This window comes from Erinaceus europaeus, chromosome 1 (assembly GCF_950295315.1).
Source record: "Erinaceus europaeus chromosome 1, mEriEur2.1, whole genome shotgun sequence".
Taxonomy (NCBI): domain Eukaryota; kingdom Metazoa; phylum Chordata; class Mammalia; order Eulipotyphla; family Erinaceidae; genus Erinaceus; species Erinaceus europaeus.
In genome coordinates, this window is record NC_080162.1 from 94,158,127 (window position 1) to 94,183,523 (window position 25,397).

A 25,397-nucleotide genomic window follows, 5' to 3' on the forward strand; every position below is an offset into this window, starting at 1 on the left:
GGGGGGGGGTACAGGGACACACACACACACAGATATACAAAGATATAAATCAGCCTGTATCTGTGACCTTGGGAGAATGAACGCAGTTTCCAATGGAGAGGGTGGGGACACAAAACTCTGGTAGTGGAAACTGGAATTATACCCCTGTAAATCACTAATGAAAAATGAAACTTATACCCTAAAACAGTGACATATCCCAACATCCCTGTCATTAAGCAATAATGTGTAAACAGTCAACAAAAAGATTTATTTTGTCTTATAGAGAACAAACCATTTCATTGACATCAGCTGTATCACAAAAATGCATGTGTAACAAAGGTAACTCCTTTTTTATTAGTTTATTTATTGGATAGAAAGCCAGAAATTGAGAGGAAGGGGGTTATACAGAGGGAGAGACAGAGAGAGGTAAACACCTGTGAAACTTTCCCGTAGCAGCTAGGGATCAGGGGCTTGAACCCGAGCTTAGGAAAGAAAAATACTCATCATTAGCCATTAGGGAAGTATAAGACTTGTTTGCTTAATATATTTAGAATTCACACACATCAATACATTTCAGTAGTAAAGTGAGAACAAAGGGCCGGAGAGACAGCATAATGATTACGCAAAAGACGTTCATACACCGAGGGAGGCTCTGAAGTCCCAGGCTCAACCCCCAGCACCACCATTAACCAAAGCAGAACAGTGCTCTGGTTAGGAAAAAAACAGAATCAAAGAAACAGAAATGATGAACAACAGGAAAGACCCTCAATTGCAATGTAAAGCCAAAATGCAATATTCTACATCAAATATATCTTAATAAAGCTGGAGAAAAAAGTAAAAAACAAAGGTGAACTATATTTATACTTACTGTGCAAAATACTTTCCATCTATTAAACCTGGCCTGTGGTCTAGGAGATGGCACAGTGGATAAAACACTGGACTCTCAAGCATGAGGTCCTGAGTTCAATCATGTACCAGAGTGATGTCTGGCTCTTTCTCTCCTCCTTTCTTTCTCATTAATAAATAAATATTTTTAAAAAGCTATATATTAAAGAAAAAGAAAAACCTGACTTTACCTAAGTGAAGCTGTATTATTTACTATAATTACAATGGTATGTTTTCTGAAGAAACATTCTCTTTGACTGGAATGTCATCTAACACCCTAGTGGGATATTAATGTGAAACACACTTTCTAATTCCCAAATGATTCTAAATTCAAAGACAAATCTGACCCCAAAAACTTCAGATAATGAAATGTAAACCACAGTCAGAGAAAATGGCTCACTGGGCAAAGCACAGAACCTGCATCCATGAAGCCCCAGGTTTGATTCCCAAGAGTACATATACAGAAGTGGTGTTCTGTACCCACTTTGTAAGTGTTTTTTTTTTCCTTTACATCTTTTTTCTATTTTATTGGATAGAGGCAGGAGGGGGAGATAGAGAGGGAGAGACAGAAAGACACCTGCAGACCTGCTTCACTGCTCATAAAGTGTCCCCTTTGCACTTGGGGACACTTTGCAAGTGGGGAGTGGGGGCTCGAACCCAGGTCCTTGCACTTGGTAACATGCACTCAACCAGGTACACCACCACGCAGGCCTCAAATAACCCTTTAAAATAAAATAAATAAATAAATAAACTGAAGTGATGAAATGTACATTACATCCCATTCTACAAATGTAAATTTAAAGATAAAATATTAAACTAAAAAAGCAACTTTTGAGTGTCCGGAGACAGCTAACTTTGTAGAGCACAGGCCTTGCTATAAAGAAAGCCCAGGGTTTAAGCCCCATCATCCCAAATGGAGGGGGATGCACTAAAGGACCTTCACAAATGGTGGAGCAGTGGGGTGGTGTGTGTTATCTCCCTCCTCTGTCTCTCAGAAAAAAAAATAAAAATAGGGTGAGGGTAGATAAGTGTAATGGTTATGCAAAGAGACTCTCATGTGGGGACTGGATGGTAGCACACCTAGTTGAGTGCACATGTTACAATGCGCAAGGCCCCAGATTCAAGCCCCTAGTCCCTATCTGTAGGGGGGAAAGCTTTGCAAGTGGTGAAGCAGGGCTGTAGGTGTCTCTCTCCCTCTCTGTCTCCCGCTTCCCTCTTGATTTCTGGCTGTTTCTATCCAACAAATAAATTTAAAAAATTAAGGGAGTCAGGTGATAGCACTGCAGGTTAAGCGCACGTGGCGCAAAGTGCAAGGACCGGCATAAGGATCCCAGTTCGAGCCCCTGGCTCCCCACCTGCAGGGGAGTTGTTTCACAGGTGAAGCAGGTCTGCAGGTGTCCATCTTTCTCTCCCCTTGTCTGTCTTCCCCATTTCTCTCCATTTCTCTCTGTCGTATCTAACAATGACATCAATAACAACAATAACTACAACAATAAAAAACAAGGGCAACAAAAGGGAAAATAATATTAAAAAATTTAAATAAAAGAAAATTAAAAAGAGAGACAGACAGAGAGAGGGAGAAACTCTCATGCTTGAGGCTCCAAAGCCCCAGGTTCAACCCCCTGTACCACTATAAGCCAGAACTAAACAGTGTTCTGGTAAAAATTAATTAATTAATTAAAAATGAAAAATTGAGTTTTAGGGTCATTTAGCAGTACTGCCCATGGGCAAAGACCTGGGCTCATTCCCCCAAGACAGGGGGGGAAAAAAAAAAAAAAGGCACCTTAAAACTATTATTCAACTGGATCCCAAGTCCATTCTCAACTTTCTCTCACATCTAATCAACATAGCCTGCAGAGTCTTAAGTCACTGTCAAATCACAAAATCTACCCACATTCCAAGGAACATTGTCTGTACCCTTGGCCTACTGCTGCCTACCTCTACCCACCAGAAAAGTAAACACATCTTCTAGATGGCAATTAGCTTTTCAAACGAGATACACAGACCCTTAGAGCTAAACTCCCCCCTATAAAAATATACATAAGCAAAATTAAGTCTCAAGGAAATCAATTTATAAATCCTAAACTTCTACATGTACTCTGGTCCAGAAAATGATCTGCCATTCCACCCAGGGTTAATCATTTTTCTTCCACATTATAAATAATAGCATATTGCTCATTTATCCCTAAACTGATTGTAGTACACAACTCCAACTCCAGCATGACCTATAAAGAAATAATGTGATTATCAGCTTCTGTAGTTAGTAACTGAGTAACTCTAATGTCAGGGTAACAAATGTTTGCATGTCAGGTGGTATCCAATAGTGCTTTCCAAACAGAAACTACCACAACAAAACTTTTTTTCCATTCTTATTTTGTCAATATGGTTTCACAGTATTTACATGTACTAAAAAATAGAAATAGAGTAGGTGGTAATCTGGGAGATAAAACCTTAAAAAGAAAGAATTCAACACTTAAAAAAAAAAAGATAATTCAGTGGGAGAATACCTTTTGTGCATGAAGTTGGCCCGGAATTTGAGCCCCTAGCACCACAATCAACAATAAAACTAACAGACTGATGCCAAAGACTTTTCTTATTCTAGTAAAAATATTCATCCATATGAATGTTTAAAAATTACCATCCATGTCATTAAGAAGTAACATTTCGGAAGTTGGCGGTAGTGCATTGGGTTAAGCGCAGGTGGCACAAAGCGCAAGGGCGGGCGTAAGGATCCTGGTTCAAGCCCCCAGCTCCCCACCAGCAGAGGAGTCGCTTCACAGGTGGTGAAGCAGGTCTGGCAGGTGTCTTTCTCTCCCCCTGTCTTCCCCTCCTTTCTCCATTTCTCTCTGTCGTATCTAACAAGGATGACATCAACAATAGTAACTACAACAGCAATAGAAAACAAGAGCAACAAAAAGGGGAAAATAAGTATAAATTTTTTTTTAATTTAAAAGGAAAAAAAAAGAAGTAACATTACTACTATCTGCCCTTAAAACATTAAAGAAGGTTTGCAAAACAGCTGACCTTGAAGAGTGCCTGCTTTGCCCAGCACCCACAGCACTATAGAAAGTTTCTGTTCGGTGCTATCTTTCTCTCTCTCCTTCTGTCTCTATCTGAAAATCAATGCAGCAAATGCATTCATAACTAACTAATCATTCATTTTAGGTTTTTTTTAATACTTAAAAAGCATCATAATCACATAAGTCATAATCCTCTTATGTTTGTTTTAAAAGTTTTCATTTTTATTTTAATGACAGGAAAGAAAGGAAGGAAGAGAGAGAAAGGGAAACAGACAGACAGACAGACACTAAAGCACTGCTCAGCTCTGACTTATGGTGCTATCAAGGACTAGTGGAAGGGCCTGGTGGCGGTGCACCTGGTTGTGCACACATGTTGTCGTGTGCAAGGATCCAGGTTAGAGCCCCCGCTGCCCACCTACAGAGGAGACAATTCATGAGCAGTGGAGCAAGTAAAGCTTATCAAAGAAAGATAAAGTATTAAAAGTCTATTGTAAAACTGATGTACAATCTCCCTTGTGCTGCCTTCTTTTACTGCAATGTTTAGACCTCATGCATGGAAGGTATGGACTCTACTACCTACTTAGCAGTCCTTCAAAGTTTCAATTCAAATTCATATAAATGTTTTGCACAAAGAACTATATACAGCTGACAAAGCCATTCATCTGAATGGTGAGCTTGCTCTTCACTGTGCTCAACCCAGGTTCAAGTCAGGTCCTAGTCACACTAGAGAAGCTTTGGGACTGTGGTGTTTCCCCTCCCAAAAGTCAGCTGGGAATAGTGCAGTCCCAGGGAAAAACAATATATAAAGTGGAACCATATCCTTACTATCTTATAATCTAATTATAAATCACTAATTAAAAATAAATAAAAGGGGGAAATTATATGCAAGAATAACCTCCCCAGAGTCCTACCCGACTAGGGAAAGCTATAAACAGACTGGGGGTATGAATGGACCTGTCCAGTGGAGGAACAATTACAGAAGCCAGACCTTCCATCTTCTGTACCCCATAAAGATCTTTGGTCCATACTCCCAGAGGGATAATGAATAGGGAAGCTTCCAGTAGAGGGGAGAGAATACAGAACTCTGGTGGTGAGAACTGTATGGAATTGTACCCCTTATCCCACAATCTTGTCAATCATTATTAAATAACTAATAAAATATATATTTAAAAATAACCATTAAAAAACTAAATATAAGGGAGTCAGGTGGTAGCACAGCAGATTAAGCGCATGTGGCGCAAAGTGCAAGGACCAGCATAAGAATCCTGGTTCAGGCCCCCAGCTCCCACCTGCAGGGGAGTCACTTCACAGGCGGTAAAGCAGGTCTGCAGGTGTCTCTCTTTCTCTTCCCGTCTTCCCCTCCTCTCTCCATTTCTCTCTGTCCTATCCAGCAACGACGACAACAATAACTACAAGAATTAAAAAAAAAAAAGACTAAATATAAAGTTATGTTCATTAGGAAAAATTCTGAATGGGAGCTGGAAGAGAAATATAATTTCATGGGGCTGGGTGGTGGCACACCTGGTTGAGTGCACATGTTACAATGCCCAAGAATCCAGGTTCAAGCCCCCAGTCCCCAACTGCAGGGGAAAAGCTTTGCAAGTGAAGCAGGGTTGCAGGTGTCTCTGTCTCCCTTGCCCTCTCAATTAATGGCTGTCTCTATCCAATAAATAAAGAGAATGTAAAAAAGAAAAATATATTTCACAAAGAAAAGGGAGCAGTGTAGGGCTGGGGAGACACCATAATGGTTATGCAAAAGACTCTCATGCCTGAGGCTGCAAGGTCCCAGGTTCAATCCCCAGCACTACCATAAAGCTGAGCAATGTTCTGATCTCTCCTCCTCTTTCTCTTTGTATCTTATTTCATTTTCATTCAAACTAAATATTTTGGGGGGGTTGGGTGGTAGCACAGCGGATTAAGCACACACGGCACAAAGCTCAAGGACCGGCTAAAGGATCCCGGTTTGAGCCCCCGACTCCCCACCTGTAAGGGGATTGCTTCACAGGCAGTGAAGCATGTCTGCAGGTGTCTGTCTTTTTCTCCCTGTCTTCTCCTCTCCAACAACACTGACATCAATGACAAGAATAATAATAACCACAACAATGATAAAACGGGGGTGGGGGGCCTCCAGGAACAGTGGATTTGTGGTGCAGGCCCCAAGCCCCAGCAATAACCCTGGAGGGAGAGAAAGAAAGAAAGAAAGAAAGAAAGAAAGAAAGAAAGAAAGAAAGAAAGAAAGAAAGAAAGAAAGAAATTTTTTTAAAGGGGAGGGCATTATATTATATACGTTTGGCTCTTGGAGCTGGAGAGTAACTTACTGGGTACATCACATGTCATGACCAGGAGACCCAGTGGCACAAGGTGAGTCCCAAAGCAACTGGGGAAACAACTTTATAGAGTTACGATGTCTCCTCTTCTCTCTATCCCTCTCTATCTGAATAAAAAAGTCAGCTCAAAAGTGGTAAAACAGCAAAGCCTTAGATTGGCAACAGAAAAAAACTAAAAACAAATAAGCAAACATACAAACAACACTTGCTATTTAAAAAGAAAAGAGAAGAAAGGAAGAAAAAAGTTGTAATCGTCTCCAGGGTTACTGCTGAGTGCCGGCACTACAAATCCACTCCTCCTGAAAGCCATTTTTCCTTTTTTTCCTTTTTTTATTTTAAATAGGAAAGAGCGAAATTGAGAGGGGAGGGGAAAGACACCTGCAAACCTATTTCACCACCTGTGAAGCATCCCCTCAGCAGGTGGAGAACCAGGGGACTTGAACCTGGATCTCTGAACGGGACCTTGTGCTTAGCACTATGCACTTAACTGGGCGCACCACCACCCGGCCCTCTCATTTTTTACTTTCATATGTCAGACCAGTGCACTGCTAGGGACTGAACCTACAAATTATATTTTCTTAAAATATTAATTTACGAGAGACAGAGATGAGAGCACTGCTCAGCTCTAACATATGATGGCGGTGCTAGGAATTAAACCTGGGGCCTCCAGAATGCAAAGCCTATGCTTTAGCATGCTAAGTGAAGATTTTGTCCATAAACCACCTAACATTCCACCTTTCTAATAAGCTTAAAATTTTATTCATCTTTTTTCTTTTCCCAGAAATACAAAATACTTTTTCCCAAGTCCTCTATGCTTTGAATCCTACATTTCAAGGCTCTCTCATGCAACCAAGCCTTCCAGAACCTCTCATAGTAACTAACCTGCTTCTTTTTCTCCCCTTCAAATATATATATATATATATTTGCACCCAGGGTTATCGCTGGGGCTTGGTGCCTGCACCACGAATCCACTGCTCCTGGAGGCTATTTTTTCCCTTTTGTTGCCCTTGTTGTTTTATCATTGTTGTGGTTACTATTATTGCTGTTATTGATGTCAATAACTGTTGGATAGGACAGAGAGAAATGGAGAGAGGAGGGGAAGACAGAGAGGGGTTGAAAAAGATAGACACCTGCAGACCTGCTTCATCGCTTGTGAAGCGACTCCCCTGCAGGTGAGGAGCCGGGGGCTCAAACGAAGATCCTTACTCCGGTCCTTGTGCTTTGCTCCACCTGCGCTTAACCCACTGCACTACTGCCCGACTCTCCCCTTGAAATATTTTTAATAAGGTACATTTGCTATCTCCCTTTACTCATTTGTCTACTAAACACAGAAACCACTCATTATAAACTACAAAATCCAATATCCGTTTTGCAGTTCTCTCTTTCTATTGACTTGGCAACATCCTAATTCAGTTAATGCTTCATAAAACACTTTCTGCTGGTTTCTTGAAAATAACACTAGCTTAATTTCCCTTCAGGTGCTCTAGCTGCTCCTACTCAGTTACCTCATCTAGTTTTTCTTTCTCTTCTTTCCATTCATTAAACATCAGAAGTTCTTCACAGGCCAATACTTTCCCTGACATTCTCTTTAATAATGATGAGTGTCAACTTTATCATCTCCAACACAGACTTTCCATCTATATTCCGTACCAACAGCTCCTACTGCCTCCTGAGATATCACAGACACCTGAAACTCAAGGTATTTAAAACAATGCACCAACTTTTCTTCAAAACATTTTATTTCAGTGACTGTTTCCATCTGCTCAATTTCCCACATTAGATACCCATAAGTCATTCTTGATGTCTCTTCCTTATTACCCATGTCACCAAGCTCTGCCACCATTTGCTCAGTTCACAGATAGGTTTCAAGCCCAACAGAAGATGAAAAAAGCAAAATTTTGTTTCATGAACACATATCTGGTACCCAACACACTGAAGAAACTAAATTATAATAGCTGCATGACTGGAAGAAAACTATCCCTTAGACCTCCCTAAAAGCACATTCATCCTTCTCTACTATCAAGAGTCTGGAAAAGTTGAGGACTGCCTCCTTAAAAATCAGGAATTAGGGAGTTGGGCGGTAGTGCAGCGGGTTAAGCGCACATGGTGCAAAGCGCAAGGACCGGCTAACGATCCTGGTTTGAGCCCCCAGCTCCCCACCTGCAGAGGAGTCTCTTCACAGGCGGTGAAGCAGGTCTGCAGGTGAAGCGCTGTGAGTAGTGAAGCAGGTTTGCAGTCTCAGTCTCTCTCTCTCTCTCTCTCTCCCTCTCTATCTCCCCATCTCCTCTCAATTTCTGGGAGAAACATTTACAATATATCTATCACTTAGCTCTGTAAGTTCTAAATTTATGGGAAAAATTTACATATGGAAAAATCTTGTGAAAAATAGCATATTATACAATTGTATTATCGCTGTTTTAGAAACAGCTATTTTTATGACTGGAAGTCAGTATAGTATCTGTTGTTAAAGGTCAGCAACTATGCTTATAGTTTTTCTGCACTATCCACAGCTGGTATCCAATCTGAATGTGAGGCGAAACTTGGTGATCAACCAAACTTTTGTTAATGCTCAAAAGCCTGAGACCGATCCTCCTCTCATAAGAAAAATCTCTCAGAAATTACCATTGTATATATTTTTTAAATGAATGTCCTTAAAATCATAGTATGTCATAACTTGTGCACTGCTAAATTTTCACATTTAAAGATTTATTTATTAGGGTCGGGTGGCAGTGCATCTGGTTGAGTGCAGATATTACAATGTACAAGGACCCAGTTTCAAGCCCTCAGTTCCCACCTGCAGGGGGAAAGCTTCACAAGTGGTGAAGCAGGGCTGCAGGTGTCTCTCTGTCTCTCTTCCTCTCAATTTCTGGCTGTCTCTATCCGATGAATAAAGATAATTTAAAATTTTTAAATAAATAAATATTTATTTATTGCGGTGGAAAGAAATAAAGAGCCAAAGTAACCCTGGTATATGCAATGCTATGCTAGGAACTGAACTCTAGACTTTATGCCTGAAAGTTCAACAGTTTATACACTGCGCTACCTCCTGGGTAGCTGAATTTCCATTTGCACACAGTACTAAAATAGAAGTTGGGAGTCAGGCGGTAGCGCAGCAAGTTAAGCACACATGGCGCAAACCACAAGGACCGGCATAGGATCCCGGTTCAAGCCCCAGGCTCCCCACCTGCAGGGGAGTCGCCTCACAAGCGATGAAGCAGGTCTGCAGATGTCTCTCTTTCTCTCCCTCTCTGTCTTCCTCTCCTCTCTCTGTTTCTCCCCATCCTACAACAACGACGACAAGAAGAACTACAACAATAAAACAAGGGCAACAAAAGGGAATAAATAAATAAATAGAAGTTATTTCTCATGGCCTATAAAAACTAAGGCTAACTGTATTTACTAAGTATTCTAAGCAGTTTAGCCACCACTATTTTTTTTTTTCCTCCAGGGTTATTGCTGGGCTCAGTGCCTGCACCATGAATCCACCGCTCCTGGAGGCCTTTTTTCCCCCTTTTTGTTGGCCTAGTTGTTGCAGCCTCGTTGCGGTTATTATTGCCATTGTTGACGTTGCTTTGTTGTTGGATAGAGAGAGGGGAGAGAAAGATAGACGCCTGCAGACCTGCTTCACCGCCCGTGAAGCGACTCCCCTGCAGGTGGGGAGCCGGGGCTCCAACCGGGATCCTTATGCCGGTCCCTGCGCTTTGCGCCACGTGCGCTTAACCCACTGCGCCACCGCCTGACTCCCTACTATTCTTATTAAAAAGAAAATTAGGGGAGTCGGGCAGTAGCCGCAGCGCTTAGGCACACGTGGTGCAAAGCGCAAGGACCTGTGTAAGGATCCAGGTTCAAGCCCCCAGCTCCCCACCTGCAGGGGAGTCTCTTCACAGGCAATGAAGCAGGTCTGCAGGTGTCTATCTTTCTCTCCCCCTCTCTGTCTTCCCCTCCTCTCCATTCCTCTCTCTCCTATCCAACAATAATAACTAAAACAATAAAACAAGGGCAAAATAAATAATTTTTTTAAATAAAAGTTAGGTGGTGGAGGTGAGAATCCATAGTTTGTTCCTTGTCAAAGTTATGTGCAAAAAAAAAAAAAAGTAACTTTCAACATCAATATAAAAATAAGTAATTACCAGTCTGTCATTTATAATATAAAAGTATATTCATTCACATCAGACATTGTATGAAAATACTTTTGATAGTTCTCAGGCTTTCCATTAGTAATTCAAATTATTTAACCCCTCTGAACTATTTTCAAAAAAGGGGGAATGGGAAGATAAGGCCTGCTTTATGTAATTGAGATTAAGAATCAAGCATTAAGTAGTCAGGGAGGATGGCTAAGAAAGCAGAACACATGCTTTTTGCAAACCTAAAGCCCAGGCACAATATATAACCAAGAATCAGTGCCCTCTTTACTCTCTCTTCCTCTCCTGTAAAACAAATGTTAAAGGACTCCATACAAAAAAAAAAAACCAACAGACTTCTTGTTCCTCTTAGAAGTTGATTTTATGTATGGGAAGTACACCCTGCAAAACAAATTCACGCAGTATCTAAATGTAGGCAAGTCACCCTTGCCAACAGCATACTTTGAGAATTCTTTAACAATCTCCTTTCATCACATGCACTTAATCCAATGAATAGATACCTCATCCTTGCTTCTTCTAAACTTTCAGAAACAGAACAAGTTATTTACAAACAAAATGTGGAGGGGCTGTAGAGGAGGAGACAGAAGAACCAGAACAACATTTTGGCATATTAAATGCTGGGGACTGAACTCAGGATCTCATGCTTATACATTTAGCACCCTACTCACTGCACTACCTCCTCATTTCTAGTCCTAAATCAAAGTTGGTAACTTTCTAGCAACAACATCCCTCTGACTTATACAATGATCCAATATAACATTATGCAAATGAGAAAAATTATTGGCTAGAAAGCCAGTTATGGAAATTATAAGCCCACACCATAGTTATCTCAATATTGGCAGACTGAGTAGACTGAGTCCCAGCTGGCTCATAAGAAAGTGAGCCAAACAGAAGTAAGTCTTTGCACACTTCATTCTAGAATCCAGATAAAAAACCTGTAACAGAAAGCACAAAGATGGAAAATGGAAACAGTCTCATAATAAAAAGCAAGAGAAGCCTTTTTACACTACTTGTGCAGTCCTGAACTCCACATAATAAAGAACTCTTTGAGAGCTATCTATCTCAAAAATGTAAATCTCCATGTCCCACTGTTTGAGAACTCACTCACTGGCTTTAATAACAACTTTAGCTAAATTATCTGCAGATAAAAGAACAAATCCTCGGGAGTCGGGCGGTAGCGCAGCGAGCTAAGTGCACATGGCGCAAAGCACAAGGACCGGCGTAAGGAGCCCGGTTGGAGCCCCTGGCTCCCCACCTGCAGGGGAGTCTCTTCACAGGCGGTAAAGCAGGTCTGTAGGCGTCTGTCTTTCTCTCCCCCTCTCTGTCTTCCCCTTCCTCTCTACATTTCTCTCTGTCCTATCCAACAACGACAACAACAATGACATCAATAACAATAACTACAACAATAAAACAACAAAGGCAACAAAAGGAAATAAATAAATATAAAAATATTTTAAAAAAAGAACAAATCCTCAATGTGTTTTAAGATAATCCAGGACACAGAATGTGTAAAATGGTGGTCTGGGAGGTGGCGCAGTGGCTAAGGCACTAAACTCTCAAGCATGAGGCCCTGAGTTCGATCCCCGGCAGCACATGTACCAGAGTGATGGCTGGTTCTTTCTCACCTCCTATCTTTCTCATGAATAAATAAATAAATTATTAAAAAAAAAAAAAAGAATGTGTAAAGTGTCACGTTCCGGGAGATGGTTCAGTGGATTAAAGCATTGGACTCGGGAGTCGGGCTATAGCGCAGCGGGTTAAGCGCAGGTGGCGCAAAGCACAAGGACCGGCATAAGGATCCCGGTTCGAACCCCGGCTCCCCACCTGCAGGGGAGTCGCTTCACAGGCGGTGAAGCAGGTCTGCAGGTGTCTATATTTCTCTCCTCCTCTCTGTCTTCCCCTCCTCTCTCCATTTCTCTCTGTCCTACCCAACAACGACAACAATAATAACTACAACAATAAAACAACAAGGGCAACAAAAGGGAATAAATAAATAAAATAAATATTTTAAAAAAATATAAATAAATAAAGCATTGGACTCTCAAGTATGAGGTCCTGAGTTCAATACTCGGCGGCACGTGCGTCAAAGTGATTATCTGGTTCTTTCTCTCTTTCCACCTATCATTCTACATGAATAAACAAATCCTTAAAAAGATAAAAATTGTGTAGAGAGAACAATAATGCATGCACAAGGCAGTGGTGCACCTGGCTGAGCACACACAGCAGAACACAAGTACCCCAATTCAACACCCCATCCCCACCTGTAGCAGGGAGGCTTCACAAGTTGTGAAGCAGTGCTACCGGTGTTTCTCCCTCTCTATCCTCCTTCCCTCTCAATTTCTCTGCCTCTATCCAAAATAAATAAAAATATTTTTAAAGGGAGTCGGGCTGTAGCGCAGCGGGTTAAGCGCAGGTGGCGCAAAGCACAAGGACCGGCATAAGGATCCCAGTTCAAAACCCAGCTCCCCACCTGCAGGGGAGTCGCTTCACAGGCGGTGAAGCAGGTCTGCAGGTGTCTATCTTTCTCTCCTCCTCTCTGTCTTCCCCTCCTCTCTCCATTTCTCTCTGTCCTATCCAACAACGACAACAACAATAATAACTACAACAATAAAAAAACAACAAGGGCAACAAAAGGGAATAAATAAATAAAATAAATATTTAAAAAAAATATTTTGAAACAGAATAATGCATCCAACAGATAGAACACAACCTGCTACATACTGACAACTGTTCAAAGAATGGGCACATGAGTTCTTTCACTATTCATTTTGTGTGTCTGAAAGTTACAAAGTTAAGTTTAAGTGTTTATGTTGCCACCAGAACTTCTTTGGGGTTTTGCAGTTCTGAGATTCCACAGCTCCTGTGGACGCTTTCCCCTTTGCCCCAGATAAATGAGAGATGGAGAGGGAGAGCTTCTCATAAAGATTTGCTCTGCATGGTGCTACCATGTGGTGGTCAGGCTCAAACCCAGGTCCTCATACATGCTAAAGCGTGTGTTCCACTGAGTAAACTATCTTCTGGCCTATCTTTTTTCTTTTTTTTTTTTTTAATCAAGAATTAGGAGGCTGGAGTGACCCAAAAGTTCATTTGCCTTCCATGGGGAGACTCTTAGGTTTGATCCTGGAACCACATCAGAATAACAAAAATTAAGTAATAACCCTAAGGATGGTAGGGTAGTGCTTTGTACTGTGTACATTCAAGAGCTCTCTTGTTCTCACACTTTTTCACAAATCCTCATAAGAAAATAAAATTAAAAATTGGGCTGGGAAGGCAGTTCAGTGGCAGTGGACAGACATAAGGCATTTATTTCGATCTCCAGTACCAAACAAAATAGCTCAAGATTTTCAAAACTTAGTTATTTAAAAAAGGAAAAAAAAAAAAAAAAGAGTATTTTAGGCCTGGGAAGACAACATAATGGTTATGCCAAAGACTTTCATAACTGAGGCTCCAAGGTCCCAGGTTTAATCCCCAGCCTCAACATAAGCCAGAGGTGAGTAGTGCTCTGGTCTTAAACTATTTAAAATAAATTAAGAATATTTTAGCAATTTAATTCTTCCCAGTAGTTTTCATTCATAGCTGCAATCTTAACTAGGGAGCTGTCTCATACAGGCCTTATATATATGTGAGGTACTGGTTCAATCCCAGCACTACATGAAAGCAAAAAAAAGTGAAAAAAACAAGCTGAACTTTATGGTAGAGTGGTGCTTTGGTGCATTTGTCTGTCTGTGTGACACACACACACACACACACACACACACGGAAGGCAGCAGTAGAGGTCTCAAATATTGAGGTTCTAAATTCAACCAAGGTACCACATGACAGCAACAAAGACTACAAGTCACCATCCAGGGATAGTGGAGTGGTGTTTATAAAACTTTCTGAGGTCCTGAAATCATCACCAGGAACCTCACTTAAGAAAGTCAGGGCCCCCACACCTATGAACATCTAATTTGACAAAGGTGCTCAGACTATTAAATGGGGAAAGCAGAGTCTCTTCAACAAATGGTGTTGGAAAAAATGGGTTGAAACATGCAGAAGAATGAAACTGAACCACTGTATTTCACCAAATACAAAAGTAAATTCCAAGTGGATCAAGGACTTGGATGTTAGACCACAAACTATCAGATACTTAGAGGAAAATATTGGCAGAACTCTTTTCCGCATAAATTTTAAAGACACCTTCAATGAAACGAATCCAATTACAAAGAAGACTAAGGCAAGTATAAACCTATGGGACTACATCAAATTAAAAAGCTTCTTCAAAGCAAAAGAAACCACTACCCAAACCAAAAGACCCCTCACAGAATGGGAGAAGATCTTTACATGCCATACATCAGACAAGAGGCTAATAACCAACATATATAAAGAGCTTGCCAGACTCAACAACAAGACAACAAATAACCTCATCCAAAAATGGGGGGAGGACATGGACAAAATAATTACCACAGAAGAGATCCAAAAGGCAGAGAAACACATGAAAAAATGCTCCAAGTCTTGATTGTCAGAGAAATGCAAATAAAGACAACAACGAGATACCACTTCACTCCTGTGAGAATATCATACATCAGAAAAGGTAACAGCATCAAATGCTGGAGAGGGTGTGGGGTCAAAGGAACCCTCCTACACTGCTGGTGGGAATGTCAATTGGTCCAACCTCTGTGGAGAACAGTCTGGAGAACTCTCAGAAGGCTAGAAATGGACCTACCCTATGATCCTACAATTCCTCTCCTGGGGATATATCCTAAGGAACCCAACATATCGATCCAAAAAGAGCTGTGTACACATATGTTCTTGGCAGCACAATTTGTAATAGCCAAAACCTAGAAGCAACCCAGGTGTCCAACAACAGATGAGTGGCTGAGCAAGTTGTGGTATATATGCACAATGGAATACTACTCAGCTGTAAAAAATGGTGACTTCACCGTTTTCAGCTGATCTTGGATGGACCTTGAAAAAATCATGTTGAGTGAAATAAGTCAGAAACAGAAGGATGAATATGGGATGATCTCACTCTCAGGCAGAAGTTGAAAAACAAGATCAGAAAAGAAAACACAAGCAGAACCTGAAATGGAATTGGCGTATTGCACCAAAGTAAAAGACTCTGGGGTGGGTGGGTAGGGAGATTACAGGTCCAAGAAGGATTCAGAAGACTTATTTGTATTGTTATATGGGAAACTGGGGAATGTTATGCATGTACAAACTATTGTATTTACTGTTGAATGTAAAACATTAGTTCCCCAATAAAAATAAAAAAAGAAAAGAAAGTCAGGGGTTGGATGGTAGTGCAGCAGCGGGTTGGTTAAGTACACATGGCACAAAGCACAAAGACCAGCATTAGGATCCTGGTTTGAACTCCCCGCCCCGCCCCGCTCCCCACCTGCAGCAGGTGGTTGCTTCACAAGTGGTGAAGCAGATCTGCAGGTGTCTGTCCTTCTCTCCCTCCTCTCTCTATTTCTCTCTGTCCTATCCAACAACAGCGACATCAACAACAATAATAATAACCACAACAATAAAACAAGGGTGACAAAAGAGAAAAAAAATAACCTCCAGGAGCAGTGGGTTCGTGGTATAGGTACCAAGCCCCAGCAATAACCCTGGAGGCAAAAAAAAAAAAAAAGAAGGAAGGAAGGAAGTCATGGACTAAGAAATAGCTCACTAGTATAGTGTGCTACTTTGCCATCTGTGTAACCAAGGTCCCATCACATTGAAGAAAGTCCTGATGTTGTGGTATTATCTCTGCCCGTAGAAGGAAGAAGGGGGGAGAAAATCTTCCTTCTTGGTTTTTTTAGACAAAAACATCAATTTAGAATAAGGCAACCATTATGTTTGATCACAACCTCAATCTGAACTTTCTCTTCAAATAAATCACATTAGAAAAAAAAAAAAAAAAAAAGGTAGTTGGGAGGTAGCACAGTGGGTTAAGCACATGTGACACAAAGCGCAAGGACCAAAGTAAGGATCCTGGTTTGAGCCCCTGGATCCCCACCTGCAGGGGAGTCATTTCACAGGTGGTGAAGCAGGTCTGCAGGTGTCTATCTTTCTCTCCCCCTCTCTGTCTTCCCCTCCTCTCTCCATTTCTCTGTCTTATCTAACAAGAACAATAACTACAACAACAATTAAAAAAAGGGGCCAAAAGGGAAAATAAATAAATATATATTAAAAAAAAAAAAAAGCCAGGGAGACAGCATAATGTTCCACAAAGATTTTCATGCCTGAGGCTCCTAGGTCCCAAGGTCAATCTCCCATCCCACCTCACCAAAAGCCAGAGCTGAGCAGTGTTCTGGTCTTTCTGTAGCACTCTCTCATTAAAATAAAATTTTAAAAAAAGAATATATAGATCTCAAACATATAATGGTCCAGGAGGTGGTGCGAAAAAGATAAAGCACTGGGCTCTCGAGCATGAGGTCCCAAGTTCAACCCCCAGCAGCACATGTATCAGAGTGATGTCTGGTTCTTTCTCTCTTCTACCTTTCTCATTAATAAAATAAAGTCTTTAAAATATATATATATGCTTAAAATATAATCTTCATAATACCTAAAAATTAATCATATACTCCACTACAACGAAATGCACTTTGAGTGGTCCAGTGAATATGAGGTCCCTACTTTGACCCCTTGCATTGCTTATGCCAGAGTGATGCTCTGGTTCTCTCTCCCCCCATTACTTCTACTTTTTTTAAATTGCATTTTAAACTTAGTGCATCCCAGAAACACATGGAGGGTGCTGTGGCTCCAAAAGAATCTTTGGTACTATGATGCCCACCCCCGGCCCCCTCAATCTATAGTTAGGAAAACAACAGTAACAATGAATGGCCCAGGAAAGCGAAATCACATGGTGGGAGATGGCAAGAAAAGCACAGAGATTGCTTGTCCAGTAAAGCACGTACTTTACAGCCCTTAAGGATTAGGTTCAAGCCCCTGGTACCACACTGACACACCATGGGCAGCACTGGGGAGGCTTCATATAGGATACAGCAGTGCTTCAGCATTCCTTCTCTCCAGTTTCTCCCTTATAGAGGAAAAAAAGGAAAAAAAAAAAAAAAAAGGCACTAGGAGGTCAGTAGTATTAGTACAGCCATGTGCACAAAATCCTGCACTCACTCCTTGGTAGTGCATTAACAATCATTTTTTCCCACTTAATTCCAGGAGAGATTATAGAAATTTGAGCTTGGATAAACCCTTGTTACTAATAAGATATAATTTACAGTGAAAAATGGCCTAAACTTAAAATAAGCTTGATGGCAAAACTTAATGGTTCTTGAATAAAATGCCTTGATACAAACTGTAAAGGACTGAACACCAAACCAAGTATGTATGTAACTTTTATCTGACATTAAAAGTCTTATCATTCTCTAGGATTGGGCAGTAGCACAATGGGTTTAGCTCACATGGAGCGAGGCACAGGAATCTGCACAGGGATCCCTGTTCAAACCCCTGGCTTCTCACCTGCAGAGGGGTTGCTTCACAAACGGTCACAAAGGGTGAAGCAGTTCTGTAGGTGTCTGTCTTTTTTTTTTTTTTCAAAACCATAGTGGAATTTTACTGTGTAAAGTTTATAGAAGTATCACCGGTACTCCTCTGTACAAAGAATGCAACAAACAATTTTAAATACGGTTGAGAGATGTGAATCCTATGACAACATTTGATACAAGCAGAAACATTTACAGATACACTAAAAACAAACAAAACAAAAAAAAATCATCTTTCCTAAAAGAGTCCATTGCGTGTTCCTGAGATGGGGATGCGCCAAGAAGGCCACAATGGCATCTTGTTGCCCTCGATGCTAATTTAGGTGTCTGTCTTTCTCTACCCCTCTGTCTTCCCCTCTTCTCTTGATTTTTCTGTCCTATCCAACAACAATAGCAATGGCAACAATAATAATAGCAATAAGGACAATAAAATAGGAAAAATGGCCTCCAGGAGCAGTGGATTCATAGCGCAGGCACTGAGCCCCAGCAAAGGAAAAAATATACACACAGACACACAGACACACACACACACACACACACATATATATATATTTCTCAAAAACATCTCTAATTAAAAAAACTTCAGAGGCCACCTTCAGATTTGTAGAGGCCACTTACAGGTGAATTCCTAAATTTCAATTATAAGCAAAAGGCTCTCTGAAAGAGTAAAGGCAGTGATAATCTAATAGACATTAGCCCACATTATAGAGTGAGGCAAAGGAAAATCACAAAGTATAGAAATATTCCCAAAACCAGTACCTACTTACAGATATGAACTTACAATTAACAGCATACCTTGGGGATAGGATAAGACTGACATCAGAATTACAAGCACTCTCTGAGAGAGTTCCTTCATTACCCTACAGAGATGCCAGATCTGCTACAGAAAACACCATTCTCTTCCCACTAGGGTGGCTTGTGAAGGAGGAAGAGGGATAAGATACCTCTGGATGGGAGTTGGGCGGTGGCGCAGTGGGGTTAAGCGCAAGAGGCACAAAGCACAAGGATCAGTGTAAGGATCCCGGTTCAGTTCGAGGGCCCCCCCCCACACCTGCAGGGGAGTTACTTCACAAGTGGTGAAACAAGTCTGCAGGTGTCTATCTTTCTCTCCCCCTCTGTCTTCCCCATCTCTCTCCATTTCTCTGTCCTATCCAACAACAATGACATCAATAATAATAATAATGACTACAACAATAAAACAAGGGCAACAAAAGAATAAATATTTTTTAAAAAGATGACTCTACATATCAATTTATCTGTATTTTAATAAACATCTTTTTTCCCCTCACAAACTCATTACGGTGAACTTTGGATGCCCAGACAGTCCACAGTATCAACACCAGAACTTACAACCTAGCTACATTTGAAATAGAAAAAAAGCTATTATTTATTTTTTTCCCCTTTTGTTGCCCTTGTTGTTTATCATTGTTGTCGTTGTTGTTGTCGTCACTGCTGTCGTTATTGTTAGATAGGAGAGGAGGGGGAGAGAAAGATATACACCTGCGGACCTGCTTCACTGCATGCGAAGTGAACCCCCTGTCCTGCAGGTCGGGAGCTGGGGGGCTGATGCCCGCCTGTGCACTTTCCGCCACATGCGCTTAACCCACTGCGCCACTGCCTGGCTCCCTGCTATTATTTCTATACACACACACAGTGCTCCCAGTTACCACCTAGCAACTTTGAATGGCAAATTGTTTGTATATACGTGAAGCCAAGGTGGCTTTTAAGCTCTCTGATGCTCATCTATAAAACAGTGTAGATAACATAAAGGTTATGCAAAGAGGCTCTCGTGCTTGAGGTTCCAGGTTCAAAAAAGTTCCAGGTTCAATCCCTTGCACCAACCAAAAGTTGGTGAGAAGTTCACTTAAATTAAAAAAAAAAAAAAAAAAATAGCTGAACTAAAATTCATTTTTGATTCAACAGGACTTTTATTATAGTACATTTTAGGGGAACAGATCTGGTCAAAGTTGTTAGACTTTGTATACCTAGCCTTATGTTACGAACAGATTCAAAAGGATGTGGGTAAAGCATAAGGACAGCCAAATTAGAACTGACCAGAATGGTCAAGGGAATGACAGTAACAGCTGGTTCATCCTTTGATCCAAGAATGAGAGAAAGGGTAAAAAAATGTTCAGTATTTTTAGTAAAACTATACAAGATAGAGCTGCATCATGCTATTTCAGGTCTCATTTCAGTCTCAAAAAAAAAAAAAAAAATTAAAAAGTCTCTTAGAATTCAGTCCTAACAAAGCATTGTCATTACTCCCTTCCAAACCATTAAACCTGGGGATCGCTCACTCTCTGAAGGGATGCTGGGCCATCCTACTCTGCCACTCAGGAAAACTGGTTCTGAAATGAATGCATCTTCTAGCTGTGACCATGGACTGAAAGCTCAGACTGACAGGGAGCTTACACAGGCTTCTGTACAAAATATTAATAGTTATGAATCCCAGGTTAGATCTTTGTAGTAAACAGCTAATTGTATTTGTATATCTTCTTCAAGTCTGTGAGCAACTCTCTGCCCTAATCCTGATCCCTAGTTCTACTCTCCCCTCTGACACCACCTTCCCAGACAGTATCTCTAGTTCGCACCCACGTTAGCTATCAAGCTCAAACCAAAATTATTAAGACAGGCTCCTAGAAACATCTAAAATAGACTTCCTAGCTTCCTTCTACCCTAATGCCCCTACTTTCATCTGTTCTATTCCTATTTTAAGGTTCCTATTTATTAAGCATTTTGTCCTGTTTTCCATCTTACTGCATTTCAGCCACCAAGTTCCAGATGATACTGTGACTCCACCCTTACTTCCCTGGTCAGATGACCTCACCAACGCTTCCTGGAACCTCACTTCTCCAGAGACCTACACCTCACTAGCGAAAGAAACAAGTTGGGGGTATGGATCGACTTTACAACACCGTGTTCAGTGCAGAAGCAATTACGGAAGGCAGAACTCCTACATCCATCACCCCCAAAAGAATTTCTGTTGATACTCCCAGGGAGTAAATAGGGAAGTTGCCAATAGAGGGGATGGGACACAGAACTCTGGTGGTGGGAACTGTATGGAACTGTACCCCTATTATCTTACAATCTTGTAAATCAATATTAAGTCACTAATAAAAAATAAAGCATTAAAAAAATAAAACACTGGGAGTTGGGTGGTAGCGCAGTGGGTTAAGCGCACGTGGCACAAAGCGCATGGACCAGCATAAGGGTCCCCATTCGAGCCCCAGGCTCCCACCTGCAGGGGAGTCCCTTCACAGGTGGTGAAGCAAGTCTGCAGGTGTCTATCTTTCCTTCCCCTCTCTGTCTTCCCCTCCTCTCTCCATTTCTCTCTGTCCTATCCGACAACAACAATAAAACAACAAGGGCAACAAAAAGGAATAAATAAATAAAAATAAAAGAAAGAAAACATTAAATCTACTAAACTTTTTTGGTCATCCCTGAGGCTTCACACTGTGGGCTGACTTTTAGAGAAAGAGGCAAAGAAACCACAGCTCTGAAGCTTCCTTCAATGTGGTGTAGGCAAGGCTTAAACCCAGGGTGAACACATGGAAAAGTAGTACACTCTCCAAGTGAGCTATTCTGCCAGCTCGAGATCTAACTTTTATATTGCTAAATTTCACCAAGAAGTTGAAAACTGAGGTTTATTTTCAGCTAGTGTCATCTTTGTTCTAATGCTGGTAGTCAGCACTTTTGCTGGTCTCCAGGCCACCTCCAACCTTAACTGTTCAGTCTTTTAGTCATTACACTTGTTATTTTAAGTCTCAAATCCTTTACAAAAGTGAACAGGGGTGCAATAAACAAAATATATTGTTTTGGGAATACCAGATGCCAGATTTACAAACTTAACCTTTTAAAAATACAGCTGGTGGGGGGGTGGGGGTGGTAGCACACTTGGTTGAGTGCAAATCTTACAATGTGTAAGGACCCAGGTTTAAGCCCCCAGTCCCCACCTGCAGAGGGAAAGCTTTGCAAGTGGTGAAGCAAGGCTGCAGGTGTCTCTGTTTCTCTCCCTCTCACCTCCCCCTTCCTCTCGATTTCTGGCTGTCTCTATCCAATAAATAAATAAAGATAATAAAAAAATATTTTAAAAAGGGAGTTAGGCTGTAGCGCAGCGGGTTAAGCACAGGTGGCGCAAAGCACAAGGACCGGCATGAGGATCCCGGTTCGAACCCCGGCTCCCCACCTGCAGGGGAGTCGCTTCACAGGCGGTGAAGCAGGTCTGCAGGTGTCTATCTTTCTCTCCTCCTCTCTGTCTTCCCCTCCTCTCTCCATTTCTCTCTGTCCTATCCAACAACGACAACAACAAATAATAACTACAACAATAAAACAACAAGGGCAACAAAAGGGAATAAATAAAATAAATATAAAAAAAATTTTTTTTTAATATTTTAAAAAATACAGCTGGTTTTAGCAGCCTGGGAGGTGGCATAGTAGATAAAGCATTGGAATTTTTAGGCATAAAGTGCTGGGTTCAATCTCTGCCATCACGTGCCAGAGTGATGCTCTAGTTCCTTATCTCCCTCTACCCAATTGATAAATAAGTCTTCAAAATAAATAAATAAATAACAGGGCTGGGTGATGGCATACCTGGTTGAGTGCTAATGTTACAATATGCAAGGACACGAGTTCAAGCCCCAAGTCCCCATCTGCAGGGGAAAAGCTTTACAGTGTTGCAGGTGTCTCTCTGCCTCTGTCCCTTTCCATCATACCTTTCCCTCTTGATTTCTGGCTGTCTCTATCCAGTAACCAACCAATCAAATAAATAAATAAAAGCTGGTTTTGTGAACTGAAATCTTTACCTATTACAACGGGTACCAGACTCCAAACAAGTCTCAATTCACACTGAAGTTCAATTCTTCAATGTTTCCATTCTATTCACCTTCTAATTTTGGACGAAAGTCTAACACCCTTAAGCCTGTCACTGTAAATGTTCGCTTCATTTTCACTATTAGTAACAATCCATATCTTTCAGTAAGTGAATGAGATACAATGCAACACTAACACAACTAGAAGACTTTAAAAAAAAAAAAGATTTACTTGATAGAGACAGAGGCAGAGAGAAAAGTAGAGGCCACTGAAGTTTGTGTTCAGTGTGGTGGGAGTTAGGTTTCCAAGAGTTTCATAGTGGAGTTGGAGCTTAGAGGTTTAAGAAAGCCTATAACCAGAAAGTACTGCAAGCAAACATTAATATCCAAACTATTTAAATAAAAACTTACTTTCTCTTTGTTGGTGCAAGTTTTGCCCCTCCTGACCAACTTTTTCAGACAGGGAAGGAAAGAAAGATATCAGAGCTTCCCTCAGTGCAGTGGCTGGCAGGCTCAAACCTCAGTCAAGCGCAAGGCAATGCAGCTCTTCTTCCAGGTAAACTATCTCACCAGTCCGTAAGTAAAATTTCAACTTTTAACTGAATCTCTCTTATAAATGATTTATAGGCCCCACTGATCACAAATTCAGAAAGCAAAATACTTGAGTTTAAGCCATTTAACTAAATGACTTACGAGATGCTCATAACTCAAATTTAAGAAAATTAAAACTTACCTGAAGTTGTTAATTTAGTGCAGCTACCTTTGCTTGCATCATCTTCCAAGATACGGTTTGTGCTCTTTTCTTTCCCAAGCAAAGTAGAGTCCTCCAAATGTAAGCATTTATCAGCTACAACACTGTCTTCACCCACTGCATGACTAATTTTACTATTAGCTTCAAGTACAGAAGTGACATCTTCCAGCTGAACAGTTTCATTAGATTCTGAGTAAGAGGAACCCTTGCCCTGGGCTAAATTCTTTGAAGAAACAGGTAGAGACTCATCATCACTATCAAATCCAAAAGGATCTCCAGTATTTTCCTCTTCCACCTTAGGTTTCTTTGGGATTTCTTGGATATCTGGCTTGAAATTGGGCCTCTTCTGCCCTAATTTAGCCATAAAGGTGGTCTCTCCCCATTTTGTGCTAAGAGTGGTCCGTTTGTTGGAAAAGACTTCATCAAATTTTGAACTGCCATTTCCTCCTTTCCTACTGTATGTTTTCCCAAATCTGGATGTCATTTTGACACCTGTTTCATATTCTGTTAAAAAAAAAGGATATATATGGATCAAATATTTGACAAGTGTTAACACTGAATAATAATTTTTTAAAAGCCAGGAATTATCCCCATGTGGCTTTTCTACATTCAACATACATTCAATATACAAACCTCTAAAAACAGTTAATATGTTGGTGGGTGTTGAGAGGCTCATTTCTTACTCTATATTCTTCCATACAATTTTTTTTTAATTTTTATGTTAATGAGAGAGATAGGAGGAGAGAGGGAAAGAGAGCTAGAGAATTACTCTGGTACATGTGCTGTTGGGGATTGAACAACATGCTTGTGAGTGCAATGCTTTACCCACTGTACCACCTCCCAGAGCACTCACATGAATTTTTTAACAAATATATATTCATAGGTTAGTTACAAAGAAAGCCTAATGACGTGGCCCAAGAGCAGTGGATAAAGCGTTGGACTCTCAAGGATTAGGTCCAAAGTTCAACCCCTGGCAGCACATGTACCAGGGTGATGTCTGATTCTCCCCTATCTTTCTCATGAATAAATAAATTTTAAAAACTTAATTAAAAAGGGGGGCTAATGACTAACTAACTTATTACACGGCATTCAGGTTTGTTTTTTCACTAACTTATAGGGCCAAGGAGATATAGCACAAAGACTGTAAACTAGACTCCCATGCCTGTGGCTCAACAGTCCCAAATTCAATCCCAGTATCATCATATGCTACAGTTGAGCAGTGGTCTGGTCTAGTGTGGTGGTAGGTGTGTAAATCAGCTTTGGTTTATGGTGATGCAGTGAATTGAACATGGGACTTTGGAGCCTCAGGTGTGAAGGCCTTTTTCTATAATCAATCACTATGCTATTTCCCCAGTCCTAGAGTTCTGGTCTTTTTCTGACTCTCACGAAAAACAATTAAAAAAAGAAAAATCAACTTCTGGAGAACAGTTTTATCTTAAGTTTCAAATCAGTCTGCTTACTATTCTCATAAACATCTTCATGTTAAAAATAATCTGACTGGGGTGGGGGTAAATAGCATAATGGTTATGCAATGAGACTTTCATACTTGAGGCTCTAAAGTCCCTGGTTCAATCCCCCACATCACCATAAGCTAGAGCTGAACAGTGCTTTTGTTAAATCATCATCATCTGACTGTGGCCCAGTAGATAAAATGTTGGTGCCTCAGGAGTCAGACGGTAGCGCAGTGGATTAAGTGCAAGTGGCGCAAAGCGCAAGGATGGGCAGGAGGATCCCGGTTCAAGCCCCTGGCTCCCCACATGCAGAGGAGTCGCTTCACAGGTGGTGAAGCAGGTCTGCAGGTATCTATCTTTCTCCCCGTCCTGTCTCCATTTCTCTCTGTCCTATCCAACAACGACGACATCAATAACAACAACAATAAAAAGGGCAACAAAAAGGAAATATTAAAAAATATTTATTTCCCTTTTGTTGCTCTTGTTTTTTATTGTTGTTGTTATTGATGTCGTTGTTGGATAGGACAGAGAGAAATGGAGAGAGGAGAGGAAGACAGAGAGAGGA

General features: G+C 40.9%; 1 protein-coding gene across 2 annotated transcripts in view; it reads right to left on the reverse strand.

Moving 5' to 3' along the window:
• The window catches only part of WAPL (WAPL cohesin release factor), a 94,493-nt gene that overhangs the window by 65,022 nt on the left and 4,074 nt on the right, over positions 1–25,397 (reverse strand). Inside the window, exon 2 of one of the 2 annotated variants that reach the window (XM_016191340.2) lies at positions 23,364–23,885. In XM_016191340.2, coding sequence (XP_016046826.1) covers positions 23,364–23,865 — 502 coding nt within the window. In that variant the 5' untranslated portion in view covers positions 23,866–23,885. Of the gene's footprint in view, positions 1–17,240; positions 17,261–23,363; positions 23,886–25,397 lie in introns of those variants that run through there. The other variant, XM_060190970.1, reaches the window with a different exon arrangement.